The sequence below is a fragment of the Neodiprion lecontei genome, chromosome 7, assembly GCF_021901455.1.
Source record: "Neodiprion lecontei isolate iyNeoLeco1 chromosome 7, iyNeoLeco1.1, whole genome shotgun sequence".
NCBI lineage: Eukaryota > Metazoa > Arthropoda > Insecta > Hymenoptera > Diprionidae > Neodiprion > Neodiprion lecontei.
Genome location: NC_060266.1, coordinates 3,594,930 through 3,619,033, shown reverse-complemented (window position 1 = coordinate 3,619,033; position 24,104 = coordinate 3,594,930). Strand labels below are relative to the sequence as shown.

The following is a 24,104-nucleotide window of genomic DNA, read 5'->3' as shown; positions in this document are numbered from 1 at the left end:
AGAAAGCATTTCGGCACAACGATGTCAATAAATTAACGACGCAGGTGAAAATTATGAGACGAGGTAGAGCTAACGGTGTTGCGTGGGAAGGCGGAAATGAGGGTGGAGGAAAGGGGCGAAGAAGTACGAGGAAGCAGGCACCGGTGTCTAATGGAGCTTTACTAATTAGAGGGCAGTTGGCTGGTAATGGAGTCAGGCCAGTGAAATTGGGTAACATGGTGGTCCTGATTTATACGGACGAGGGAGCAACGGCCATGATTTCGCGCGGTTACTGAGTTACGACGCGGTTCATTTCTCGAAACCCAAAGAACGTGACACTCGGTAGCAGCTCTGATACTTTTCGATCCCCTTAAATCAGCCGAGTTTTTCCCCTTCAATTTCATGAAAAACCGTGGAAACCGTCGGTCCGTTTCGTTGGCGCTCCACCCGATGGCGCCACTCGCGCGTCTCTCGCTTCGGCGCATGCGCAAATGGATCGCGTGACCTCACCGGCGAGTTTTTCAAGCCGTGAAAGGCGGACTGGTTCTTTGCAGCTATCCTGGCTTTGCGGAGCTTTTCGAGAAGGGGGGAAACTTGGCGGATGGAAGTGGGATGAGTGCAGAAAGCTGAGAGCCCACTCAGACTCTGTCGAGTGAACGTCACGTGACCCCTCCCCCCCGAGGCTCATCTAGGAGCTTCGGCACTTAACCGTTGGCCTCGAGGCTACCCTGATATGCGGAATAAATCTGCATTTTTCACCGGGTCGCGCTCTTCTTGCGGTTTTCAAATATGCGTGTATTAATTAACGACGGAGCTTTTTTAATACTCGTGATGAGAATCGGCACACCTTGTTCGTCGCGTTTATTATTCCGGTGATTAACGGCTATTGACATTGTATGTGAAATGAAAACAGAGGGAAGGGTAATTTTAGCCTTTGCTTTATGCATATTCTTTCAGAATTTCAAAGTAACCCTATTGCCGATTTTTCATACTTGCATTTGGTGAACTTCAATTTTATTCGATAGACTACGTTTTGAAAATACAAAACTTGAATAACAACTTCCGGATTTGGCAGGTATTAATTATGAAGTAGATTCCAAAGTTTAAATAGTATTTTTGGGCATTTTTAAGTACACAATGATTCCAGTCAAGTTCTAAGTCACTTGAAACCAATCAAAGTAACGTGTTGTGAACTGATTTTCGCAGTAATCTAAAGCTCGTCAAAATACATTGAATGAATGAAGCATTTGAAAGCTCTTCTGAATAGTGCAAAGTTTATTTTCGACTGATTTCAGGGCTTGTAAAGTTTCTACCGATACTTCAAAAGCCTTCAAGCTTTTTTTCTAAAGTCACACACAAGAGTCTATTGAATTTGTGATTTGTTCTAAAGTTTTTCAAAGTATCTCAAAGCCTGGTGCCGTACTTCGCAATAATCACGACTCTACTAAATAAGTTTTTTCAGCTTCACGAATCTCGTTTAGAAGTGATTGGAAGTACTTTTAAATCTATTAAATTCCAACACAGTATTTTCCAAACTTCTCAAGTCCCTCGAATGAATTTCAGCGGAGCTTATTACAGTGTGTCGGGGTTATTTCAAGCTCAGTTGACTCGTTTCGAGTATTTCAACTGCATGAGGTGTTCCAAAAATCCCAGAGTTTCGAAGTTCTGCATTCTCGGTCTCCGATCAAACCTCATTTCCGTCGTCGCGACGATAGCAAAAAAAGAAAAAAGTAAAGGACAAGTGCCTTTACAATCAGACCTTCGGCTTAACGAGGTGCTCGAATCTTAATATCTACTGAGTTCGTATTATAGGCCGCAGTTAGCGAAGAGAGAGCCCGAGTTGAGGAGCAAGAAGAATAAGAAAGGGGGTCGGGCGATTTTCCTTCGCCAAGTGGAGTTCAACTTTTCCCTTAAATTTGAAATTCATAGAGAGAATTACTATTTCCCTTTTTATTCTCGGGGCAATTTTAGTCCTTCCTCACAGCAGACTGCTTTCCGTTTATTCCTTCGTTCGTTTGTTCGTTCGTTCGTTCGTTGGTAGCGCATCGTTCGTCTCACTGCAGTTTCACTGAGGTGGCAGCTTGGTGAGCAGCTGCACGAATGAATATATTCATAATGGGACGATTCATTAACTGAGATGAATCCTGCACCCTCTTTTCCCTTCGATGCTCACCCTGACGGAGCTTCAACGTTTCCTCTGCCGCTTCACAGAATACGCAAACCTGCCACCAGCTCTATTGCAGTTTTCAACCTTCACCTGCTTAGCCAAAATGTGGAAGTCGAGGATTTTTCGTGATACACCATTTTTTTTTTTTATCATATTTTTTTTTGTCAGTGGTGCTTCCTGCGACATTTTTGAAGTTTCACTTAAATACCATATTTAAAACTGAGATATACAAAATTGAATAAATTAATAAGCGTTTTTTCAACGAGCTCGAGTATTGACTTTTGTGAATGGATTATTCAAATTTGAAAAACCGGAGTTTCCTACTCTTTCGCGAATTATTTTTCATCTGTATCATCTATCATAGAGTTCTTGAATTTATCTAAACATTTTTGGAGAGGAATTATCAAGGTAATCAGATGCGGAGCTACTGGAAAGCGGGGTCGTGATAAACGAGCGTTACTTGTTGATTTTCGGTCGTTACAACGCGACGCGTCAGTCCTTAAGCTGGAAGCCGTTGAACTGCCCTTACCGAAACTTCTTACAAACGAAAAGAAATATCTTCTTATCAAGAATCTCTGGAAACGAAACCGTTTATTAGAATCCGTAAGAATTTCAGTGGGAAGTAAAAATTTCAAATCCGCTTGTTATCGTCGAAAGGTGTGAAATTTATGTCTCACTTTATTTCAAATTACCGTCTGATATAATCTGCGAATAACAATATTCCAAATCTTTTGCATCACTTTCACAGCGGAATTTTTAGACATTTACAAGCAATTTTGTTTCACTGCTCAGTAGATAATAATAATATATAATAAAATAATCAGCGGAGCGATTCTTCAATCTTGCAGTATAAGGCTTATTAATTATTCTTTTATTCCATATGAGAAAAATTTCTGCCCCACGTTCACTCCAAATGTTTTGTTTGCAGTGAGGCCAATGAGTGTTCAGTTGCTCGTCAGCGATTTGGCACCCCTCAGTGCTGAAAAAAAGTACAGCATAAACTGCATGACATACGGATCAAGACCACCGGCTAAAATCACTTGGTACCTGAACGGCAAGAGCTTGGACAACTACTCGGATACGGTAAGACACGATTGGTCAAAATTATGAACTAACAGTGAAGCAAATACTCAACATATCGTTAAAATTTTTGCAAATTTGAGACACTTCACCAATCGAGAATCAGAAGTATGGGATGGAATGAATTATTCAGACTAATTCACTGTGGCAGGTTACCTTCAAGCTAGAATTGCAATTATTTTGTGAACACTTTTTGAAGGTTCAAAGAATTAACCCTCTGTCTGTAGACTGAGTCTTTCAGGGAACAATCGATTTCTGAATATCAATTTTTATGAGAGATATTTTTCAATTTTCGAGTCTTCTAACTTTTGGATAATGTAATAGACACTTCAAGGAGATACCCTGATTTTTTCCGATTTATTGAAGGCCTAAAACTCTTCGAAAAAGTTTACAGACATGAGGCACAGGAATATTTGTGTACGTGTCATGTAAGGTTTGGGTCATTTTTTATCGGTCAAACCGCCATTTTTTAAAGGATGATTCGGTATACTAAAACTTCGATACCTGATTCAAAAAGAGCATTCGAAAAAACCCCTGAATACTGAATTTCATCAAAATCGGCTTTACGGTGCTGAAAAATCGGAATGAATAGCACTGAAATATGCTGAAATAAATGTTGGAGTATAGCTGGATTTTTCGGAATGACGAGATCGTTTCAAAATCGAATACTATCACCGCTGGATTGATCAGTTTTTGAAGAACTACGAGTTTTTGTTTTTTTTTTTTTTGTCCCTGTTGTTAAAAAGCTCATCTAGACAATTCCGCTTATTCGTAAAGGTAGAAAATCACGAAACGTTAGCGGTTAGAAAATTTTTTGTAGCAAATTTCCTGCTACCGATGTATTTTAGAACGTCCTGTAGACAATCGAGCGATGCATAAGTGGGTAATCGGTCGAGCTTACGGGGCGAATCGTGGAAGGTGGTATCCAGACACGGAAGGGAAGAAGAAGAGGGAGGGAGAGGGAACCGGGAACGTCTGTAAGGTAAAGTGCTGCTGTTGCGGGATTCGCTAGGAGTAAGAAGCGAGCAAAATAATAGCGAGGCGAGTAACGTGAAAGCGGCGGCGGTGGATGGCGCCGAGCAATAAATCTTTTGGCGTGCGAGAGAATGATTGTCCTGTTTGGTCCTGCAGGTCTATAGGTATAACACATAAAGTCTAGGCTGCCTGCTCGCACGAGCTGCGAGTCAATAAAGATATACTTTTAATCCTCGGGAACCGATCGCTCCGTCGGTAACGAAAACGTCTTCATTGCTGATATTGCTTTGAAATATGCTGCAAGCTCGGGATATATTCTTTGCTAACAACCACTTTCACTCAAGTTGCTCCCGCAAGACTTCTGTATTTTTATTGCTCTTATACAGAAGTACTGATTGCTGTTCAGGTTAAGCTTTACCCCCTCAATATTTATTTCTTCATATTTCAGCGCTATTCACTCTGTTTCTCCAGCACCGTAAGGTCGATTTTGATGAAATTCAGTATTTAGGAGTTTTTTCGAGTGCTCTGTTTGAATCAAGAATCGAAATTTTCGTACATCGAATTATCCTCTACAAAATGGCGGTTGGACAGATGGAAAATGACCGAAAGTTCACGTGACACGTACAAAAATTTTACTGTAAACATTTCTCCGCCAACGGGATCAGATTTTGAAGATGAAAATTCCGAATTTGACACTGCTTCCCGCATAGTAGAGAGTTTGATGAGCAAGACCCTAATCAAAATGTACATTATTTGCATAAAAATTGTATCTGCCGATATTTTTCGAACACTGATTTAAATTGGGAGGTAAATTTTTGCTATTTGGTGGATTAGAAGGAGTCGAAATGTGCTCCGATATTTATCAAACTTTGATTATATTTCAAGATCAAATACGTTAATCGGCGAACTTTGTACAGAAACTATTTTACGGCAAGGTTGGCGAGGGGTGTCAAAGGGTGACAATATTGTTAAAGTTGACGTTGGCCCGAATTGAGGGATGAAAATTCGTATTCCCCAATTCAAGCCATCTCATTAATTCTTCGTATATATATATATATACACAGCTATTCGGAAAACTTGGGCAATAAATATTCCAGGTTTGATAGCAGTACGTCATAATTAGACGAGCAAATGAAGCCGAGACACGCTCGTCCGGAGATTTATTGGCTCTGGGTCCGGAGTAATTCCTTTCCGATTGTCAGATCCAGTTCTCTTTGTATCATTATAATACATACATATATACGTTATGCCCACGCGGGTACTGCAAGATTTAACCATCAGATCGTATTGACCTCTGGACGTAGTTGAGCTATTAGTTATTCTTCACTCCATGACTATTTGCCCCTGTTTCGCTCTTCGTTGTATAAAATCGATCACCCGCAAGCTCGAAAGCATGCAACTCGAGGAAAGACGATTGGTGCGGAATTTCAGGACTACAATAACCGCCATTCAAATACGAAAATTCCTCGTTTATACTCCGCAGATATCGCCGGATACGAACATGACCATGTCGACCCTCAACTTCAAGGCCACGCTCCAGGATCATAAAAAGAAGCTGACCTGCCGAGCCGAGAACAACAAAGTTCACGGAGGCGTCGACGAGGCCAACTGGGAACTGGACATCAATTGTAAGTACATCAAAGGACGAAACCTTGAAGGTTATCTTCTCCACTGGTTGACCATACTCAAATGTTTCCTCCTTCGGTTCCACAGTCGTCCCTGTTCTTCGACTTGAGCTTGGATCGAACATGAACCCCGAGGATATCGAGGAGGGTGACGACGTCTACTTTGAGTGTAAAGTCCACGCGAATCCCGAGGCTTACAAGGTCGTCTGGAAGCACAACGTGAGCTTATAGAAATTTTCTAGTTGTTCTAGAAAAGTCTTTGCAAATTTGAGTTTCTGGTTCGAGTTCATTCCATCTGGTGTTGCTTTTTTACTCGGCATAGTGTAGAATCAGCGATTTCCTTTGTTCTTGGACACCTCGACCTGGAACAAATTGAAGTGAACGTTATTCACAGAGGAGAGAATTCTTTCGGAGTCGAGGTAATTGTTTACGACTACCTATTCATATACCTTCTTGAATTTCTGCTCCGCAGGGAAACGTTATACAGAACAACGCGAAGAACGGCGTTTTCGTTCAACGATACGACCTCGCTTTCAGAAAGGTGAACCGCTCCCAGGCTGGCAATTACACCTGCGTCGCAAGCAACGTCGAGGGCGATGGTACCAGCAACAGTGTAGAGCTGAAAATAATGTGTAAGTAACATTCACGCTCCACGAATTATTTACAGTAGTTTAATAATGTTCTTTACGTATGAATACTCTTATACAAGATGAGATTTTCGAACCATTTAAAATTGATATAATCCATAAGCTTCAAGTTGTTGGTGAATTATCTCGAATTTGCTTCGATAGATATTCAGCTGAATTCATTGGAATGTCAGAGCGTGGTCATTTTAAAATCCAAAATAGGTATAAAAATCACGCGAGATGTTGCGGAAGGATCGTAAAAGATTTTGCAATTGCACGAAGCCGAAAGTTCTTGAGAAACTATTGAAATCATACGACTGAGTCGACTCCAAACAATTTCTTTTTCTTTTTTGCTTACGATGATATATTAATGGAAAAGAAGAAGTAGTTTGAAAATTGTAAAATCATAGGGTCCTGAATGTAGAATATTTCAGTAATATAATTGATAATCCAACGAAGCGAAGAACGTCAAATTAAGCGAAAGTGAAATCTCGAAAAATCCGTTCTTTTTATGCAAAATCAGGCGTCCCAGAAATTCTATGCCGAGTAGAAGATTACAGATTAACCGCAAACCGGAAACCGGAAAAAAAACGAAAGCCAAAAGCTTCTCTCTTGTCTAAATACCTGAGCTTTGTTCTGATTGTAAAAGGGATAAACCGGCCAAGAGTCTGGATCGCGGGTTTGATGTGGCGAGTTAATTCCAGGGATGGCTAGCGGTTTCCGTGTCGGTATTAGATAGGCCTTGGTGAAAGGATGAGGGAAGAGAAAGGTGGGATTGGGATGTGTGCCCAGAAATGCCTTGAGGCTCGTGTTGATCTTGCGAATTATTAATTTGCCACGAAAATGCGGAAACTAATTCATCCTGCCTCAACTCCGCTCCTCTGTCTGGCGTGCGTCTCCCGCGGGACAAGGGTGCGGCATGTAGGCAGGTGAATACACACACACATCGTGCCCATACACACCGCAAAACCGGAAGCTTTGGCCATTTTCCGCAAGCTCGATGAAATTTATTAACTACGATGAACGATGCGTGCCTTACTTTCCTTGGGGAATTTTTATAATTATCTCAATTTTAACTCCTCGTTTACAAAGTGTAAGTTCTCTCTCTCCCTCTCTCTTTCTCTCTCTCTCTCAGTTGTAATGGTCAAATATTTGCGGTATGTCCTTATTTTATGTTACTTAGTCTGTTCCGTCGTTCGTGAATGTCGAAGAGACCTGTTTTGATCACATAAAATGTTGAAAATCGATTCTCCCCGTCATTTCAAGCAACATATAAACATATCGATATATTTCTAGTATTTTTGGTTTCCGGTTGACAATAAGACTCGCGCATAATTGGCAGGTTGAAACAGCGTAGTCATTAGCGCGTCGTGCGGCATTGAAGTACATGTTGTTGGATCCAGGTTGCACGGATTCGAAGCACTTGGAAATTGGCTTCTCTCTGTAACTATAGGCACGAGATCCTTGACGTGAGACTCTACCGGGATCCTTGACGCTGCTGGATACATATAATCGCAATTTAGGGGCGGAATGGCGTTCCGAAAACCGCCAAAGACGATCCGCGAGCACTTGAGCATCTCCTAGAAGCGGAGACACTGCGCACTTGATTGCATACAGAACCCAAGAGCGCCCATCTGGACGAAATTCAGATCCCGGTTTACATCAGACGGCTGCGAGCAATCCGATGCCTTCTATACGAGATAGCATAAAGCTGAGAGAGGGTTTTCAAATTTATGGGGGAAGTTACAGCCAAAAAATATATTTGCAGTTTTTTCCATTTTTCCCCGTATCGATTTTGGCCCTGAGAAAATATCTGGAGGTCGTAAACCTTCAATTTGTAGGAATCTGCATTATACTGCAACTCTTGAATTGAATATAAACAAATCGTCTACTTTGAATGATAGTTTGATGGTAGTGATAGATTTTTCAATAAATTGCCAGTTCAAATTTTTTAACCTTTCATAATATTATAAATCCGTCTTTATTCAATCGTACGGCAGATAAAAAAAGTTTTAAAAATTTTGCGATAGAAGCTTTGAAAAATACGCTGAAAAGAAAAACTTAAACATGATTAGCTCATCAAAATTTGACAAACGATACAAATTTATTCAAAGTGTATAACGATGTAATCAACGGAGTAAACAAGTTTATAAACAACCGGCTACTTATTTAAAAATTACCAATTCAATTCAAATCGATCAATTTCATTTACATTCTTCAGATCCTTGTATGCAAACACATTTTGGTCTCATTAATTTTTAAACCGGATTGTAATTTCTACTTGAAAAAATTTGTCAAAACCATGCAAAACCATCAAAATTATACGTCTAACTTTAAATTCTACGTGACTATCGGTGGCATAAATTTTGATGTCTTTTTCCAAAAATTCCGTCCATAAATATCTCGGAATCTCGAAACTGCGTAGAGTACAGGTGTTGTCTGAAACAACGGCCGGAGGCAATGGCGGCGAGGAGAAAGGACAGGTGTAGAACAACATTCGACAAAATCGAGTTAATTAAATTAACTCAATTACCGCGGGATAAGCAAGTAACGCCGGTTGTTTTTCAGCGCTCGGTGGAAAGCGGAAACAATGGAAAGTGTAGCTACTACCGCCGGGTTGTGGAGGAGATGTAATATCCGAGATTTGCATGAAATTGAACCTGCACAATGGCCGCGCTACCCTCAGTCGTTGCCGTACAGGAACAGAACTGGGGTATCTAGCGAATTATCAGATAAAACTCAATTCTCCATTACCGAAAAACGGTGAAGTAAACGCAGTTTTATCAGAAAGGTACGACCTGCCTAAAAAATGGCCACGCAAAATTCTTATGCAAATTAGCTCCAGGTAGAATTGGCTGGATTTTTAGTATGCTGTAGTACACAAGTCCCAAAAGTTAGTACTTTTCGATATACAGGCTTCGGCAGAAAGGTGTACAGATTTTTTTATGCCTATGGATTTCCTGATTTTCATGAATTACAAAGCTTCAAGGGGACTTGAAATCAAACGAATCGCTCAAAAAACTGCACGGTTGATTCTCAAAAATAAGAAGATAAGATAAGAATCATGTATTTCGGAAACTACTGATTTCTGGGACTTGTGTCTACGAGAAAATTTCGATCTTGAGCCAATTTCCGTAAGAATTTTTCGGGGTCCTTTGAATCATCAAAAATACCGTTCATGTGAATTTTTGGATGACTATTTTTTTTTTTTTTTTTTTCAACCACACGACGCATTTTGACCTGCTCGTTTGCGTAACGTTGGTAAAACGAACGATATTACAAACGACGCGCGATTAAGCGAAACTCCACGGGCAATTATTACGACCGGCGAACTAAATCTCCCGCCCTTTTTTTCCCGCGCGCGGGAAACTCGCTCGCTCATCTGTCCGGCAGCTGAACTGTCTCACCGCAAACCCTGCGAGACCTGCCCGAAACCACCGACAGTAGGGACACATCGTCACCAAGAGTAAGCGTCGCCCATTAAACGTCGGCCCTGTTCACCGCCTGTAACGATCGTATTGAGAACATAACCTGTACGCCCTGTCCCGGCAATAAAGATCACCTCGTTTGCCATTTATGGGTACGGAAAGGGCCGGCGTTTTTTCAAATTTTCACCATCGCTTCGGGTGGGATGTGCTTTTACCCTCTGGGAATTTATGTGGAACTCGTCGTCGACGCAATTTTTGAAAATACCAACGTGCTTTGTCACTCTGACGCATCGTCGTAGTGACGCTGAATTTAACGCCGTTTGAACTCTCTGCAGTTATTTACCCTGCAGCTTGGCGTTGACTGAACCTCTTTAGCGTTATTCTGTATCAATTATTTATTTATTTATTGCATGCTGCTGGAATGAATACGTAATACAAAGTATATATCCCGACATGGTACCATATAAAGGCACTCGTATTCAGGAATGGATTCAAAAACTAGCTTATTACTAAAACTTTCCTGACTAATCAGAGAAAAAACAATTGATTCATAATGCAACTCTAACAATTTTTTTTTTTTGTTGCGACTCCACTTACTTCATTCCATACAATATTTTACGATAAATTTTTTTAGTTTTTCCTTAATAATATGCAATTTCCTATTTTTTTTATTGTTATTACAAACGATGAGCTTTGAATCTCAACTGATCCGAAGTTTGTCAAGTTTGAAAAATTTCAATATTAAATTCTGAATGTAATTGTGCAAATTCACAAAATCGTGATCTTAAATTTGTCAAGTATTTTTTTAGTCTTCAATCATTTCAAGTTCAGTGTTAAATTTCTGTTTCATCCAACTGTTTTTTTTTTTTTTACATCTGGTGTCAAATGGGAATCAATTATAAGGTGTTGAAATAAACACTAAACACAGAGCAATGTTGGTTTCGAAAATTTTTTTATCTCTTGTTTTTTTTTTTTCCTAATGACGTGAAATGGATTTTTTCTCGAGTTTGATCAAGGAAAAAACTGTGACGAAAAATAACTTGAGACCAGTTTTTCTCATAACTTATTACTGCATTTTCTTCTGCCAGAAAAAAAGATTGTACATGTATTCGGCTATACTTTCTACTATCGTGTATAATATTATACGTAAGCCTCTGCGAGGGATATCCGGTGTCGTATTATTCGGCTAATGCAATTTTTCTACATCCAATATTCCTCGACGCAGGCGTAAAAGTATATAATACGTATCATATTCAGGCTAGGTATATTTTTCGATGCAGGCTTATCCGAATACTATATGCGGGAAAAATACCTCTGAAGAAAAGCGTCAGTTTCAGTTCTGGAAAACGTCAGTATACACTTCGTTAACTTGAAACGAGAAATCCCGCAAGTATTCAATATCCACTCGGATATAATGATGATAATAATAACGTATCTCCGTAAATTATAAAAAAAATTAGCAGTCAAATAGATGGTGAAGCAAAAAAAATTCTATCATAAAAAATTTGACAAACATTTCTCCAAGTGTTATTCCTTTGTTCAAAATTTTCTTCAAAGTAATTGTATAATAATATTCAAGAATATATAATGAACCTTAGATTTGAATTGAAAATTATTTTGATACTTCTTAAATGAAACAAATTTTCCTCTCTGAAATGATTTAAAAAACTCATTAAATTCTTACTCGTATTATTTATATAAAATTCCAACAATCGTTGAATCGATAAATTATTCCTTACTAAAATTTAAATTCATTCCAGAGAATGAAATATTCAAACCGAAACAAACGGATAATTAAAACTCTCTGTACAGATGATGAAAACTATGAATAATGAACACGAAATAACTTTTGAACTGCTCTTCAAACCTTCATACTTCAAGTCTAAAAAGCACCTGTCTGAAAAATGTTGAGATAAATTTCTCGAGCTCTGCACAGTCTGCCGTCAAATAAGAGAATAGAAAATTTCGCAGACGCGAATAGCTGTAAAGGCAAGTGCAGGCGGTACCGACACATAACATACCTATAGACATACGTTCATGAATGTATAATACAATACGAACATAAATCCGACAGGAATAAAGCGAGGTTATGCGCAGTTAGAGTGTGAAGAATGGGGAAAAGTTTGGTTCGAATGAAATTTAAAATAAATATATAGGCGAATAGTGTGATATGAAGAAAAAAAAAAAAAAAAAATTGCAATAAAAAAGAAAGAATTTTCAAACCAAAACAAAACAGGAGGACGTTTAAAAAACAATATGTAATAAACGACGCTTTGCGGGAGTCAGGTGAAAATTACCGAGAATTGTTTTCTATTTTCCGATCGTTTGAACGGCTGGACTCGCCGTTTGGTTCTGGGGGTTGGGCAGCCTGCCCCGACAATGACTTGGCGTCGGGCAGATTTACAGGCTGCTGTTGCCCTCGGCGACAAATGGGTTTCCGCACTGAACCGCTATTATACGTAACCCCGTCCACTCGCACTAAAAACGCCTCCCCCCTTTAACTCTCTTTCTCTCTCTTTCTGTGTGTGCGAGGTGGAAATAATTAAACTGACTGGCATCGAGTCCTTCGCGCCTCGCGTGCAGTCGGTATTGGGGATGCGTTATGGGTCAGGATCCGTGCTGCCTTATTGCCTCGGTCGGTAACACGCTCGCATTCCGACACCGCTCTTGGAGCAGCCCCGTGTTTCTATGAATTTTAAATTTGCAATCGACCCGATTACAACTCACGTAAAACGCGACGATGCCGTGTTGAAATAGGAATATTTTTTTGTACATCCAGTATCGGTTTAGTCAGAACGAGAGAAAATCCACAAATCCAATCATTACAAGATTTTTTATTCTTTAACTAGTGATGGAAACATGATGGAACAGACTCTTCAATTCTCCAAAGATGTCACGCGAATTTCAATCAATTGAAATCAACTTTTAATCAATTCGGGTCACTTTTCATGAGCTCAGGTAACTTTTTGACTTCAAAACTAGGAATTAGGATGGCTTCACGTGATTTTCAGCAGTTTTAAGTAACATAGGGTTAATTTTTATCAACCTCTCTGGCTTATATAATGATTTCGAATAAATTCGCCATACATAATATTAACTGGAAGGAATTATTCTAGTAGTTTGCACCACGTGCTGAATTCAAATTCTAGTCGTGTAGCATTTTTTATGTGGAAAAAAATATGAACAAAAATGTCGGTAGGAAATTTTTCCATTAAAAGTACAGTAACGCTTTTAAATTGATAGGAAGATAATATTTCAACGCTTTAACCACTTTCAATGGAGATTACGAGATACGTGGCATCAGATCAGATAGAGAAAAAAGCTTTATAGAATTCGCTGTACACGGTTGTGCATCCAGTCACATGCACGGTCAGCTATAGATAAATATGGTTTTAAATGGAAAAAAGGATTGATAGAGAAAATCCCATTGAGCTGCCAATTTCAGATGCCCGAATAGACTCGCTCGAATCGGATAAGAACTTTTCAATCACTCTGAATTCCGTAAAACCCTTGACGAAAGTTAGGCTCATGCGTATTTTTATATTCATACCAAGGAATGGACTCATGTATGGAAGTTTTACAAATATTATTTCATATATTCTTCTCGATCAAATTATATAAAGTGGATGTATCTTACGAAATGTTTTTTTCTCAATTCTAAAACCATTCGGAACATTGAAACAAATGAGTTTTCAAAAGTGATTTTAAGGAATGGACGAAGCTTGATTACCGTTCGTTTGAAAAATTTTGAACACCGATATTTTGTAAAATTCAGGGTATTTCCAAAACTCGTCAAACTCATGTCAGAATTAATTTTTCGGTATGAAAAAGTTGTGCCAGCTATAGTTGACAGCGAGAAAAATGTTGAATATCAAATTGGATAGTTCCGAAAAGTACAGAAAAAATTTGAGTGAGCAATTTACAGGATTAAAATCTCGTTAGCAATTCATAATGAAAGGTTTTGTCTCTCTGCGGAAAAAGGAAATTCACCCGATGCCTCACTCTGCGATGTTTCTTGTTCATTTCTACTTAGTATCGATATGTGATTTCAGACAAGCCGATTTGTCTTCCGGACCAGAAGTTGGTCTACGGTGTTGCGAGGCACGAAGAGGCGCGAGTGATTTGTCGCGTTGAGGCTTACCCGGCTCCGCACACCTTTCGATGGGCTTTTAACAACACCGAAGAAATGGTAGACGTTCCTCAAGCCAGGTACAAGAACTCAACGAGACGAACGCAGAGCATCCTCACTTACAGACCGGTCACCGAAATGGACTATGGAATGGTGCTTTGCTGGGCGAGCAATACCGCTGGATTACAGAAGAACGCGTGCATGTTCCACATCATTCCTGCACGTGAGATAAATCAGCAGAATTTTTCACCGTTAGAGACAATCCTATACCCATTGATGAAATGCAATAAATAATTGTGCTCCACTCGATCATCGTGCACTGTAAATTCATGATTTAATAGCGAGACTCGATCACATTGGGTGCTGATCAATTGAACCAAACGGGTTTGTAACATTAAAAAGTTGAATGAAACTTGGTTGACTCTTCACAACCCCGAAAACTATCCGCTTTGTTTTCTAAAGCTTGAAGTCGAGCGTACATTCAATAACCGATCACGTTGACGGTGTTTCATTAAAGTCAAGTCAAATCTTTGATAATTTTTGGTCCGTGTAATTGACCTTCTGACGGATGAAAAAGTAATATTGGTACTTGACGGAAGTTACTTTGATCGATTCCGAGTAAATGACCTAATTGAATAACTGGTGATTGTCCGTGAATTGGGTTAAAAATAACGATGGGTAATCAATTGATTGACTTGATTGTTTCAGAGAAGCCAGAATCGCCGTACAACTGCACGTTAACAAACCAGACGACGGACTCGTTATCGGTGGAATGTACAGCGGGGTTTGACGGTGGTCAGCAGCAGTACTTTTTTCTTGAAGTATTCGACCAGCACACGGCGATACTGCAGGCGAACAGGACGTCGAAGGATGCTGCCTTCACGGTTGCTGGCCTGGAGCCAGGAAAAGTTTTGAAGATGGTCCTTTACGCCGCGAATTCAAAGGGGCGAAGCAAAGAGACGCTGCTCGAAGGGTTCACGTTGAAGGTTGCCGAGAAGCAGACTGGTAAGCATAATATTACCCAACGTTACACTTTTGTAACCGAGGAAATTGAAGCCGATCATTAGGACCAGGGGCTGGGCTCGCCCATCGATCTCATTATTCCTTTCAAATCAAAAAAATTATATTTATAACGACTCCGCAAAGTCCTGGAACTCATTAAATTTAGTGTTATACGCTGTAGTGAATTTTTTGTGTTACGAAACCACTCCAGCAAAATCGATCAGGTTACTAAAACTTACCGTAAAGTGTCGATAAATGACTTTTTTTTTTTTACACACATTGGGACACGTTCAAGCCTCGTTAACTTGTCGTAGCGTTTAATCAATTTCCGTCTAATTGGAGTAGAGATAAATTGAAGTAGCTTCCAACTATAAAGGTATGAAATTTTTGTCGTGCTGAGGTAAAATTTGAGTGTCAAATCTGAAGGATGTTAAATTTAAGTGCAGAGAAATTAGTGTGGCGTGAAATTGAAGCGGCGAGGTTTTAGTGGTTATTTAAACGTTGTTAAATTCAAGGGGTTGCGAATTTACGAGGTGATAGATTCAAGTGATTTCAAATTTGAGGGGGGTGGGGGAGGGAGGACAAACAGTCGGAACTCTTTGTCGGAGTTCGAGGAAATATTGAAGGATATTTCCTACAAGGATACTAGCTCAGGTGAGCTAGCTCAGTGATAACAGTAACGCGAAGCACTTTAATGAGCAGGGAGGAGGAAGCCCGTTAAGGTGACGCTCGGGTTCTAATGAATATTGAATTTCAAAGCGTCCGAGAATAGCAAAGTATCCCGTTGGTATGCAAACAAAACCTCGTCCTCGCCCGGACATCTTGGGTCCTTTACTCCGGCTAAAAGCTCGCTTCTAAATGGCCTGAGCTGAAGGATCCAAGATCGAGGAAAGAGAGGAGCATCTGAATTATTATTGAGGAAAGCGGAGGGTTTTTGAAAAATAGAGGAGTAGACCTGGAGACGAAAGTGCATTAGGTTCAAACACGGGACAATCCATCGATGGGAAAACTGAGGCTGGTGGAATCACGAGGAGAGGATAATTCTTACTTTTGCTGAAAGGTTTTAAGAATACACCTCGAAATATGCTGGTAACGCGACGACTACTGCCACCAGTACCGTCCAACCACCCGACGACTCGTTCATGCCCCATTAAAAATTAACGTTCTACGGTACTTTGCCGCACGGGAGCAACGCGACGCTTTTTAAGTGCAGCTTCGCAGACTGTCTCCTCGCTGAAAGCTCTCTTTATATACACACGTGTGTACATACTGATCGATAAAAAGGCGGATAGTTAATCGTGTGCATGTGAATTCAAACAATGTGCCATAAATAAAAGTACATACACACTCCATCGATTGATTGAGAAGAAAGCAGGATCGATGAGGCAATTTCACCGAAAACTTAATTTTTGTAATCACGCAGTTCTCATTTGCAAAAACTGTGCATAATAATTTTTTTTTTCCATTTTATTAACAGTTTGAATCAGAAAAGTCTTGGAATAGGGTTCAATTCTTAAAAACGTGTTTTTCACATTTTTTCACGAGTCATCTCGCCTGGCAAGTGGGTACTCAATTGATACGCCAGACTGTAAGAAGCCTGAAAATTTTCGTACGATTTAAACGTAGGCAATGATCTGTGAATAGTAGACTCCACAAAGAATTTCAACTCTTTAAACTGAGTGGTAGTAGCAATTTTTCAGAGTTAATTCTATCAGTACTTCATTTCCAACATCAATGAAAAAAAGTAAGCTTTGAAGTTCAGGTGGATTCGAAAAGACTTTTTGCCTGATCCTTTTAGAAATTGGAAAAAATTTAATCCTATTCGGTGCGTTAATATTTATATATACACATATCTATAAGTTCGGGTGATGGAAATAAACGGCGAAAAACATGAGAGCAGTGCGGGTTCTGTTCACAGGAACACCGATCCCGTTCGAATTTACACCGCTGTTAGGAGTCCTCATCGGAGTAATAACTGCCCTGGTTCTTGTGACCCTTGTCATCCTCGGGGCTCTCAAACTTAAGAGCGACCGTCGAGCTCAGCGACCAGGCGACCTACCCGTGAAGAAAGCAACGGCTCCTAGCGCCGAGGAACTTTACGACACTGATGATAGGAACCCGGACGTTGTGCCGACGAACAAAGGTAAGACATGACCCAACTGATGAATTCTTACAAATCAAAATGCACAAAGTCTCTTCCAGAATTGAGGGTGTACTCGATTTCCGCAATTACAAGCGTCATTCGCAGTTTCGAGTTTTTAACTTTTTCGTAGCTGTTTGCAGCTAGGGAGAATTCAAAAAATTAATGTTTATCCCAAGTATTTTCCTGTGGTTTTCGGTGAAACGAAATACGAATTACTGCAGTTGTAGTCTTTTAGAAAAAATTTTAGCGAATGGTGACGATTTTTAAAGAAATTGTGCTGAGAAAATTGAAAGAACAGTTAAATTTGTGCGAATACTAAAAAATATTGTCACGCTGTCGTGGCAAAAAATGCTTTGCCAAGGCATCGATGCGATTCGAGTAAGTTGAAGCATTCTGACGTAACTGTTTCGTTTCACCAAGTCCTGGCGGTATAGCAGTTACAGATATTTCTCTTTTTAATCTAGTTGTTTATCGATTCTTATCGAGAAATAGCATTCCGCCAGCTAAAGGGTTCGGCTTACAAAATAGTTGAGAATGAGAGCAAGCGGTAAGAGTAGGTATACAAGTTTGAAATCCCGATCGCATCAGAGAAGATTGAAGTATCAGTGCAAGCGCGTTCAATTGCAGTATCAACCGCGTTGCATGGGTTCGAGCGAATAGGTACAAGGTAACTAGAACGTTGCGCCGCAGGGTAAACGATTTCTTTCCTCTGGAAAAATCTCTTCAATTGTATTTCCAGCCAGCAACCCCCGCCTCCCCCTTATTCTCCGGCTCATGCTATCGCTGAACGATGTTTTTTTCTTCTTCACGTCGGTCTTCGGTTTTCCTTTCTTTCCTTTGCTTGAAAAATCTCCCTCTTAAATCCCGTCTCTCTATCTCTCTTTCTTCCTTTCCAACCACACGACATATATATAGCGCGAGTTGATAGAGAGATAAGAAAAAGTGGCCTATCGGTAGTTTTTTTTTAACCTGTCACGAAGACTGCCCATTGGTCAAAGTAATTATTCGTTGGTTAATTTTCGCTTGAAGACCGTAGCCAGGGAAGTTTCTGATCAACGGTCCTTCAAAGAAACCAATGGAATAAGAATGTCAGGTTATTTGTGGTCAATGTCGTCATAAAACAGTCCAATTCATATGTCCGATATAAGTACCTAATCCATCGTCACGAATGCGAGCTGACAAAAAAGGAACTGTTCTGGCCTCCAGTGCTGATAGAGTTTTATAGTATGAGATTTCCCGAGAAGGACTCTTTTTCCAAAAACGGTAATGGGTAACCTTGTGGTCAATGATCCTGAAAAAGGATTAATTAGTCACACCAGTTGACTTGACACACCAGGGGTCAATGTCGTCGTAAAACAGTCAAATTCGAGTGATTCGTCATGAAGAATAGGGATTCTTCTGTCTTGCGCATACTGTGAGCTACGATGACGACTCCGTCATCCACCATTTGACGAGAGTCAACGTTGGGGTGCGTTTGAAGCATCTGTAGAACTGTTTCTCAGACCGGGATATAGTAATTGGAGTATAGCTAGTGTGTATCGCTACCCGGGGTTGTCGACAATGGAAATCCCGGATAGACAGGGCTCATATTGTAAATATGAAGTGCTCTTTGAAGATGTCTCTAGGATGCATGGCGAAGTGTGTAACCTGGGGCTGGGGGGGCACCCTTGGCCAGCGCCCTCGGCATTGTGTTTCAAGGGGTGGGTTGAGGACAGGGTTTCAGGAAGGTGGGGGACAGGTATGTCACGTCCTAAGTCAACTCGACGATGCCTGGGCGCCCACTCTCCTCGTCATTCCATCCATTCCACTCAGAAACCGACAACACTCTATCCGTCCGGGGACCCGCCCTGCCGCCCCTCTTTACCATCTTCCGCAGTGCAGCGAATGCCGGTTCTCTCTCTCTCTCTCTCTCTTTCTCTCTCTCTCTCTCTCTCTCGGTCTTGGCTTCGCTCTGTTCGAGCACCAGACTAAGAGAGAATTCTAGATCCCTTCAAAGGCTCACGCGCCCTCCTGAGGTCCTGACGTTTGTACACGTTTGTCCCTGTCTACTGACGCGGTTATCACTCCCCTTTCTATCCCAGGCGACGACGTCTATCGTCTAACCACCGTCCCAGAACCACTGGAGGCGAAGAAATGAACCGACGAGATACCCACCAAAGCTTCAGTTCTATTGTGGTCTGGATTCGGCTCTTGTTACTTTGCTCTGTCCGAATTGACGCCGATTCGACAACGTCTTGTGCACAATTTCGCCAAGCTTTCATCAACTGCTCACCAGAATGTATGGAATGTTTTTCTTACACCAACTTCTTTAGAGGTTATGGAAATGTAGCACTCATCGGTAGTTTGCGAAACATAAGTCCTTTACCGAAACAACTCTCGAGTGTTTAAAGACTTGCAGGCATAGCCCATTGATCGCTGAAGCCCATTTTATGATACGTTCGTTGTAGACGAAACGAATCTTTTAACAATATTACCACTGAACTATTCATCAACGGAAGCAAGCCAAATTGGTGAGAAATATTTTGCATTAATCTTTCAAATGAACTCAGTTGATCCTATCCTGTTCCATCCAACCAAGCCTCATATCTAATCCAAGCGAATGGAATCCGTCCTCAATCTTGAGTGCCGAAGCGGCGTTGGTTAAATTTACAAGGCGAAGGATCTCTTGGCCTTCATCATTGATCAGCGGTATTCATGCCTATGATAACTATCATTCTGGCTAATTCAATTAGCGTTCCAGCGATTCAATATTTATCAGAAAGGGCAAACATCTACTCGAGAGTCAATCGTAACCTAGGTACGTGACTTCGTCGTTAGTGGAAAATAGAGGACAGCTAATCGAAGGTTTAACTTAGAAAAAATCGTGATTTTCGCTGAGAAGATCCGAGTTCAGTTGATTTCAAAGACTGCTCGGAATTGCGACTGAATTATAAATACACTCTTCGGACTATTGGCTCTCTTAGTATTGGATCACTCTCACGATCCAGACGATTTTCATCGGCTCCTTCTCCTCTCTTTCTCTTTTCTTGTTTATCCTACTGATGGCGTTGCAATTTGAATTACCCGGCTATAAGCTAGTTGAGGATTAAGATGCGATGTGGAGACACAGCACGACTTTTCCCAAAACCAACCCTGTTACCATATCAAAGTTGAGGCAAACCGTCGATCTAACTTGAAGATTCAGATTACCAGCTCACCGGTTCGACCGCCGGGACGCCACTCGCCGTTCAGACAACCCCCGATGGACAGTCGGCCACGATGCCAGCTCACCAGATCAACCATCTCCAAGGTCTTCCACCCACCTATCAGATCAACGAGTACAACAATTATCCCACTTTACCGGTGAGTCCGAATTCGATCTTTTCTTTATCCATCTTTCTGTCATGTCTGAGAGCCGAACTTTCATATTTTTATAAAAACGATACAATTCACATGACTATGGTCAATTAAAAACAGGCTTTCCATTTTTGAAGGATGATTTCAACAACAGTCAGTACAACCCAAATTATCAAATCGAATCATTCGATCGAAGGTCAAAATAAGTCAATCTAAAAAGTATTTAAAAAAATTTAAAGCCTCACTCGAATTTCGGTGTCCAACAAAATTTGTCGACACCATAACTAATCGAAAAGCCCACAACTCCTGAGCTTTTTTGTACCGTCCAGCGGATTCGAAGTTGTAAAAACATTTTGTGAATTATTTGTGTTTCGAGAATGTTGTAAGAAGTGAGGTCAGGATATCGCTGTAGAATATCAGTGATCCTTTTTTAATGAAATTTTTCGAAATGTCACGAAGAGAAGCGTAGATTCTTGCAGGCAATGCCCTCATAGCTGATATATCGTTGCTTTATTCTCACCCTGCGCCACCTCGGGACGATGTAAGGGTGAAAATAAGGGACGGTTGGGAAGATTCTGGTGCATAGGCGTGGCCGCCGGTTGAGCTAACGAGGCTGACGCGTTGAAACGGGGCTGTTGATGGTCCCGGGATGAATACTGAGCTGTAAAAAAAGCACCAGATCGGCCGTAAAGTAAAGAATTTTTCAGAAGATGTCACGTCCTCTTCAGCTTATATGGCCGCTGGATCCCGGGCATCCGCCATCCGCGAGGCGTTGTAAAAATAATGGCGCTACCACACCGCAATATGTAATCGAGTAGCTTCACCTGACGTTTCCTCCTCTCTCCTTTACCGGTGTTACGCATGGTGCATTCCTCGGCAAATCGACAAATCTTTTTAAACCATAAAAATTTTTTGCGACGATTCTCATTCCGTTGATCGTAGTACTTGAAGGATTTTTATTTATAAACATTCGTAAGTTGTTGATGAATAAAATTTTAGAATAAAAATGGTAGGAATATTTGACCCGTTTTACCGTTACCGTGAAATTTAAAGATCTTTTGAATTTTTTTAAACGTAGTTTACTCCTTCTAAACACGTTTACTTACCATTGTTATCGTTATTTCATTCCATATTTCACATTTTTGTGAAAAGTGAAACGATCTCTGATTTGAATATTACTTGATAACAAAACTGCGAAAAATATTTCAACTGCATTTGAATTATTCCGCAAATGTTTGATCATACTGTAAATTGTCAGGATTAGGCGTTGCTGAATTTTTCACGGAATGAACCACACGTGTATCACTTATATTGCGTATACAGAATGCGAAAAGCAAAGCTTCGCGATCCATGATCATCGCCCTTGGTCAGTGAGAGTCCCCGCATGTGGAGGCGGCACCTGTTATCAGCCATCGCGTCCAGCCACCCTGCCAACTTTATTGTTTCCCATAAAGTTTCACGGTTTATCGCCCCCGTTATTTCATACATCTTCATATACGACTATACATACAATGTACATACATACGTATAGGCACATGCCGTTCGATGAGTTGGCTTGAAAATCTGCACATGACCCTCAGCTTTTCATTGTGCAAAAAATATTTTTCCATCGGAATATGCCATCAGAAAAAATTTTCTAGCACAGGTATCGTCGTATTTTTTTTCTCTCGTAATTTGAAGAAGATTAAAGATTCTTGGTTTCTCGAAACCGTGAAGCGTTCGTAAAATTATGTCGCTTGATAAATTGGTAACAGCTTCTTAGCTGGCTAATTAATTTCAAGCGTGTGGATCTTCGATCGAATCTCTGAAATGAAAGTTAGAAATTTTTTCGGAGCGATTAAAAAATTGACGAGAAAACGTTTCGTTTAGTCAATTAGTCTGCAATTAGACACGCCGATACAAATACACGTACTTGTACGTCACTCTTTCCGTCGTTCTCAAACTGCAGAGTAATTTATAACTATCAGTTCTATCTAGATAACGAAGTCCGCAGCAAGTTGTGATACTTGTGAACTTCCATACTGCAATGATTAGATTCGAGATAGTCCATTGTATGCCTGGAAGTGACGGAGATGAAAGACAACGTCAGACAGAAAGCGAGGGAAGAAAAAAAAAAACGGTGATAAATGACTGATAGGTGAATTACTTGATAAAATTCGATGCTAATGAAGTAGAGTCAGAGGTTCCTGACCGTAAGTACACAAACGTGGAATATAATATATGATGAATTATCACCGAGATATGATTAATGAATAGTACAATCTATGGATTGAGCGGATAACACACGACTTGGAAAAAAAGTTGTGAAATAACTATCGATCAAAATTACCGGATTCAAACGTTACGGAGATAAATTTTTCGACTATTTAAAAACTTAACGTTAAAGGATTGGAAAAAAATCTTTTTATTGCCAGACACATTAATCTGTAAAAAACATGATCACGCATTCGCAATTGCGAAAATTGGTAACACGGTTTTTGGTTCATCCAATTCTAATATAATTGATCGAAATTTCATTTCCTCGGTTCAGCTTATTACGAAATCATAGCCAATTTGCCGAGAGTTAGGAGAAATGGAAGTTTAAGGTGTTCCTGATGTATTAACAAGCTTACAGATGCCTGCCTCCACGGGTGTCGGTAGGGATATATTTACACAGTTAAAACTTGCACTAGGCTAGATAACTAGGGGCGCATCTATATGTATACATGTACGTATACGGTGCAGTACGAAGTACGTTCAAGTTCAATACCGGTGGCATGAAGCCGTGGCCGGAACGTGGCTGCACCCCCGTATTTAACGGGGAAATTTCCAATGGCCATAAATTACGAGCTAGGCAAATTTGTAAAGTTATTGCTACTACCGCCTGCCGCCTGCAGCGCCGTGCTACTAAACGGGGCTAACTGATAGAACGAAGTGAATACCTCGCGCCCGAGTTTCGGAATTGATAAATTCCATCCCGGGAGACCGGACGTTTTATATCTAATTTTGCTAATTTTTGGAGTCTGATTTTGTCGCGGTTTGGGATTCAAATTGCTGACACCGTGATTCGGATGCTTAGACGGGGGCGAAGTTGAAATTCCGAATTTGAAGACTCGAAAGCGCTGAAATCCGGATTTTTTTTAAAATAACATATTTTCTACATTTTTTATCGATATCCTGCATTTTCTTTCGTTCAGTATTTTCATTCACTGTCTTTCCTTTTTCACGAACAGCTATCTTCTCGTGCAAAAAATACAATTATCAAGTTATCGAAAAATTCAACACATTGTTCTGCGAATTTGCATTTATGATTTTGAAAACCGGTTCGAGGATTTTTAGGTAGGATTTCACCCCCAAAGTAGCAATTAAAAACGTAAGGAAACGTTGTTTTAAGAAATGATTTGACAGTATTCAACAAATGTTGAGGGAAGTTTAAATTTATGTGGTCATAACCGAATCCTAAGTATGAAAGCTGTAGTCGTAGGTAAAATATACATATATTTTCCTCTCATTGCCAAGCAACGAGCAGAAGGGATCAATAAAAGAGAGAAAACCGCGTAACTTTATAACAGGCTTATAGCAGAGCAAAGCGAAGTGATTTAGTTTTTCACTCGACTCTTTCTTTCTTTTTTTTT

General features: G+C 40.3%; 1 protein-coding gene across 2 annotated transcripts in view; it reads left to right on the top strand.

Moving 5' to 3' along the window:
- LOC107224141 (synaptogenesis protein syg-2-like) overlaps positions 1–24,104 on the top strand; it is a 227,338-nt gene that overhangs the window by 198,713 nt on the left and 4,521 nt on the right. Inside the window, exons 7-14 of one of the 2 annotated variants that reach the window (XM_046745259.1) lie at positions 3,075–3,229; positions 5,685–5,829; positions 5,915–6,045; positions 6,299–6,458; positions 13,933–14,232; positions 14,718–15,014; positions 16,912–17,154; positions 20,333–20,496. In XM_046745259.1, the coding sequence (XP_046601215.1) occupies positions 3,075–3,229; positions 5,685–5,829; positions 5,915–6,045; positions 6,299–6,458; positions 13,933–14,232; positions 14,718–15,014; positions 16,912–17,154; positions 20,333–20,496 (1,595 nt within the window). The remainder of the gene's footprint in view (positions 1–3,074; positions 3,230–5,684; positions 5,830–5,914; positions 6,046–6,298; positions 6,459–13,932; positions 14,233–14,717; positions 15,015–16,911; positions 17,155–20,332; positions 20,497–24,104) is intronic. The other variant, XM_046745258.1, reaches the window with a different exon arrangement.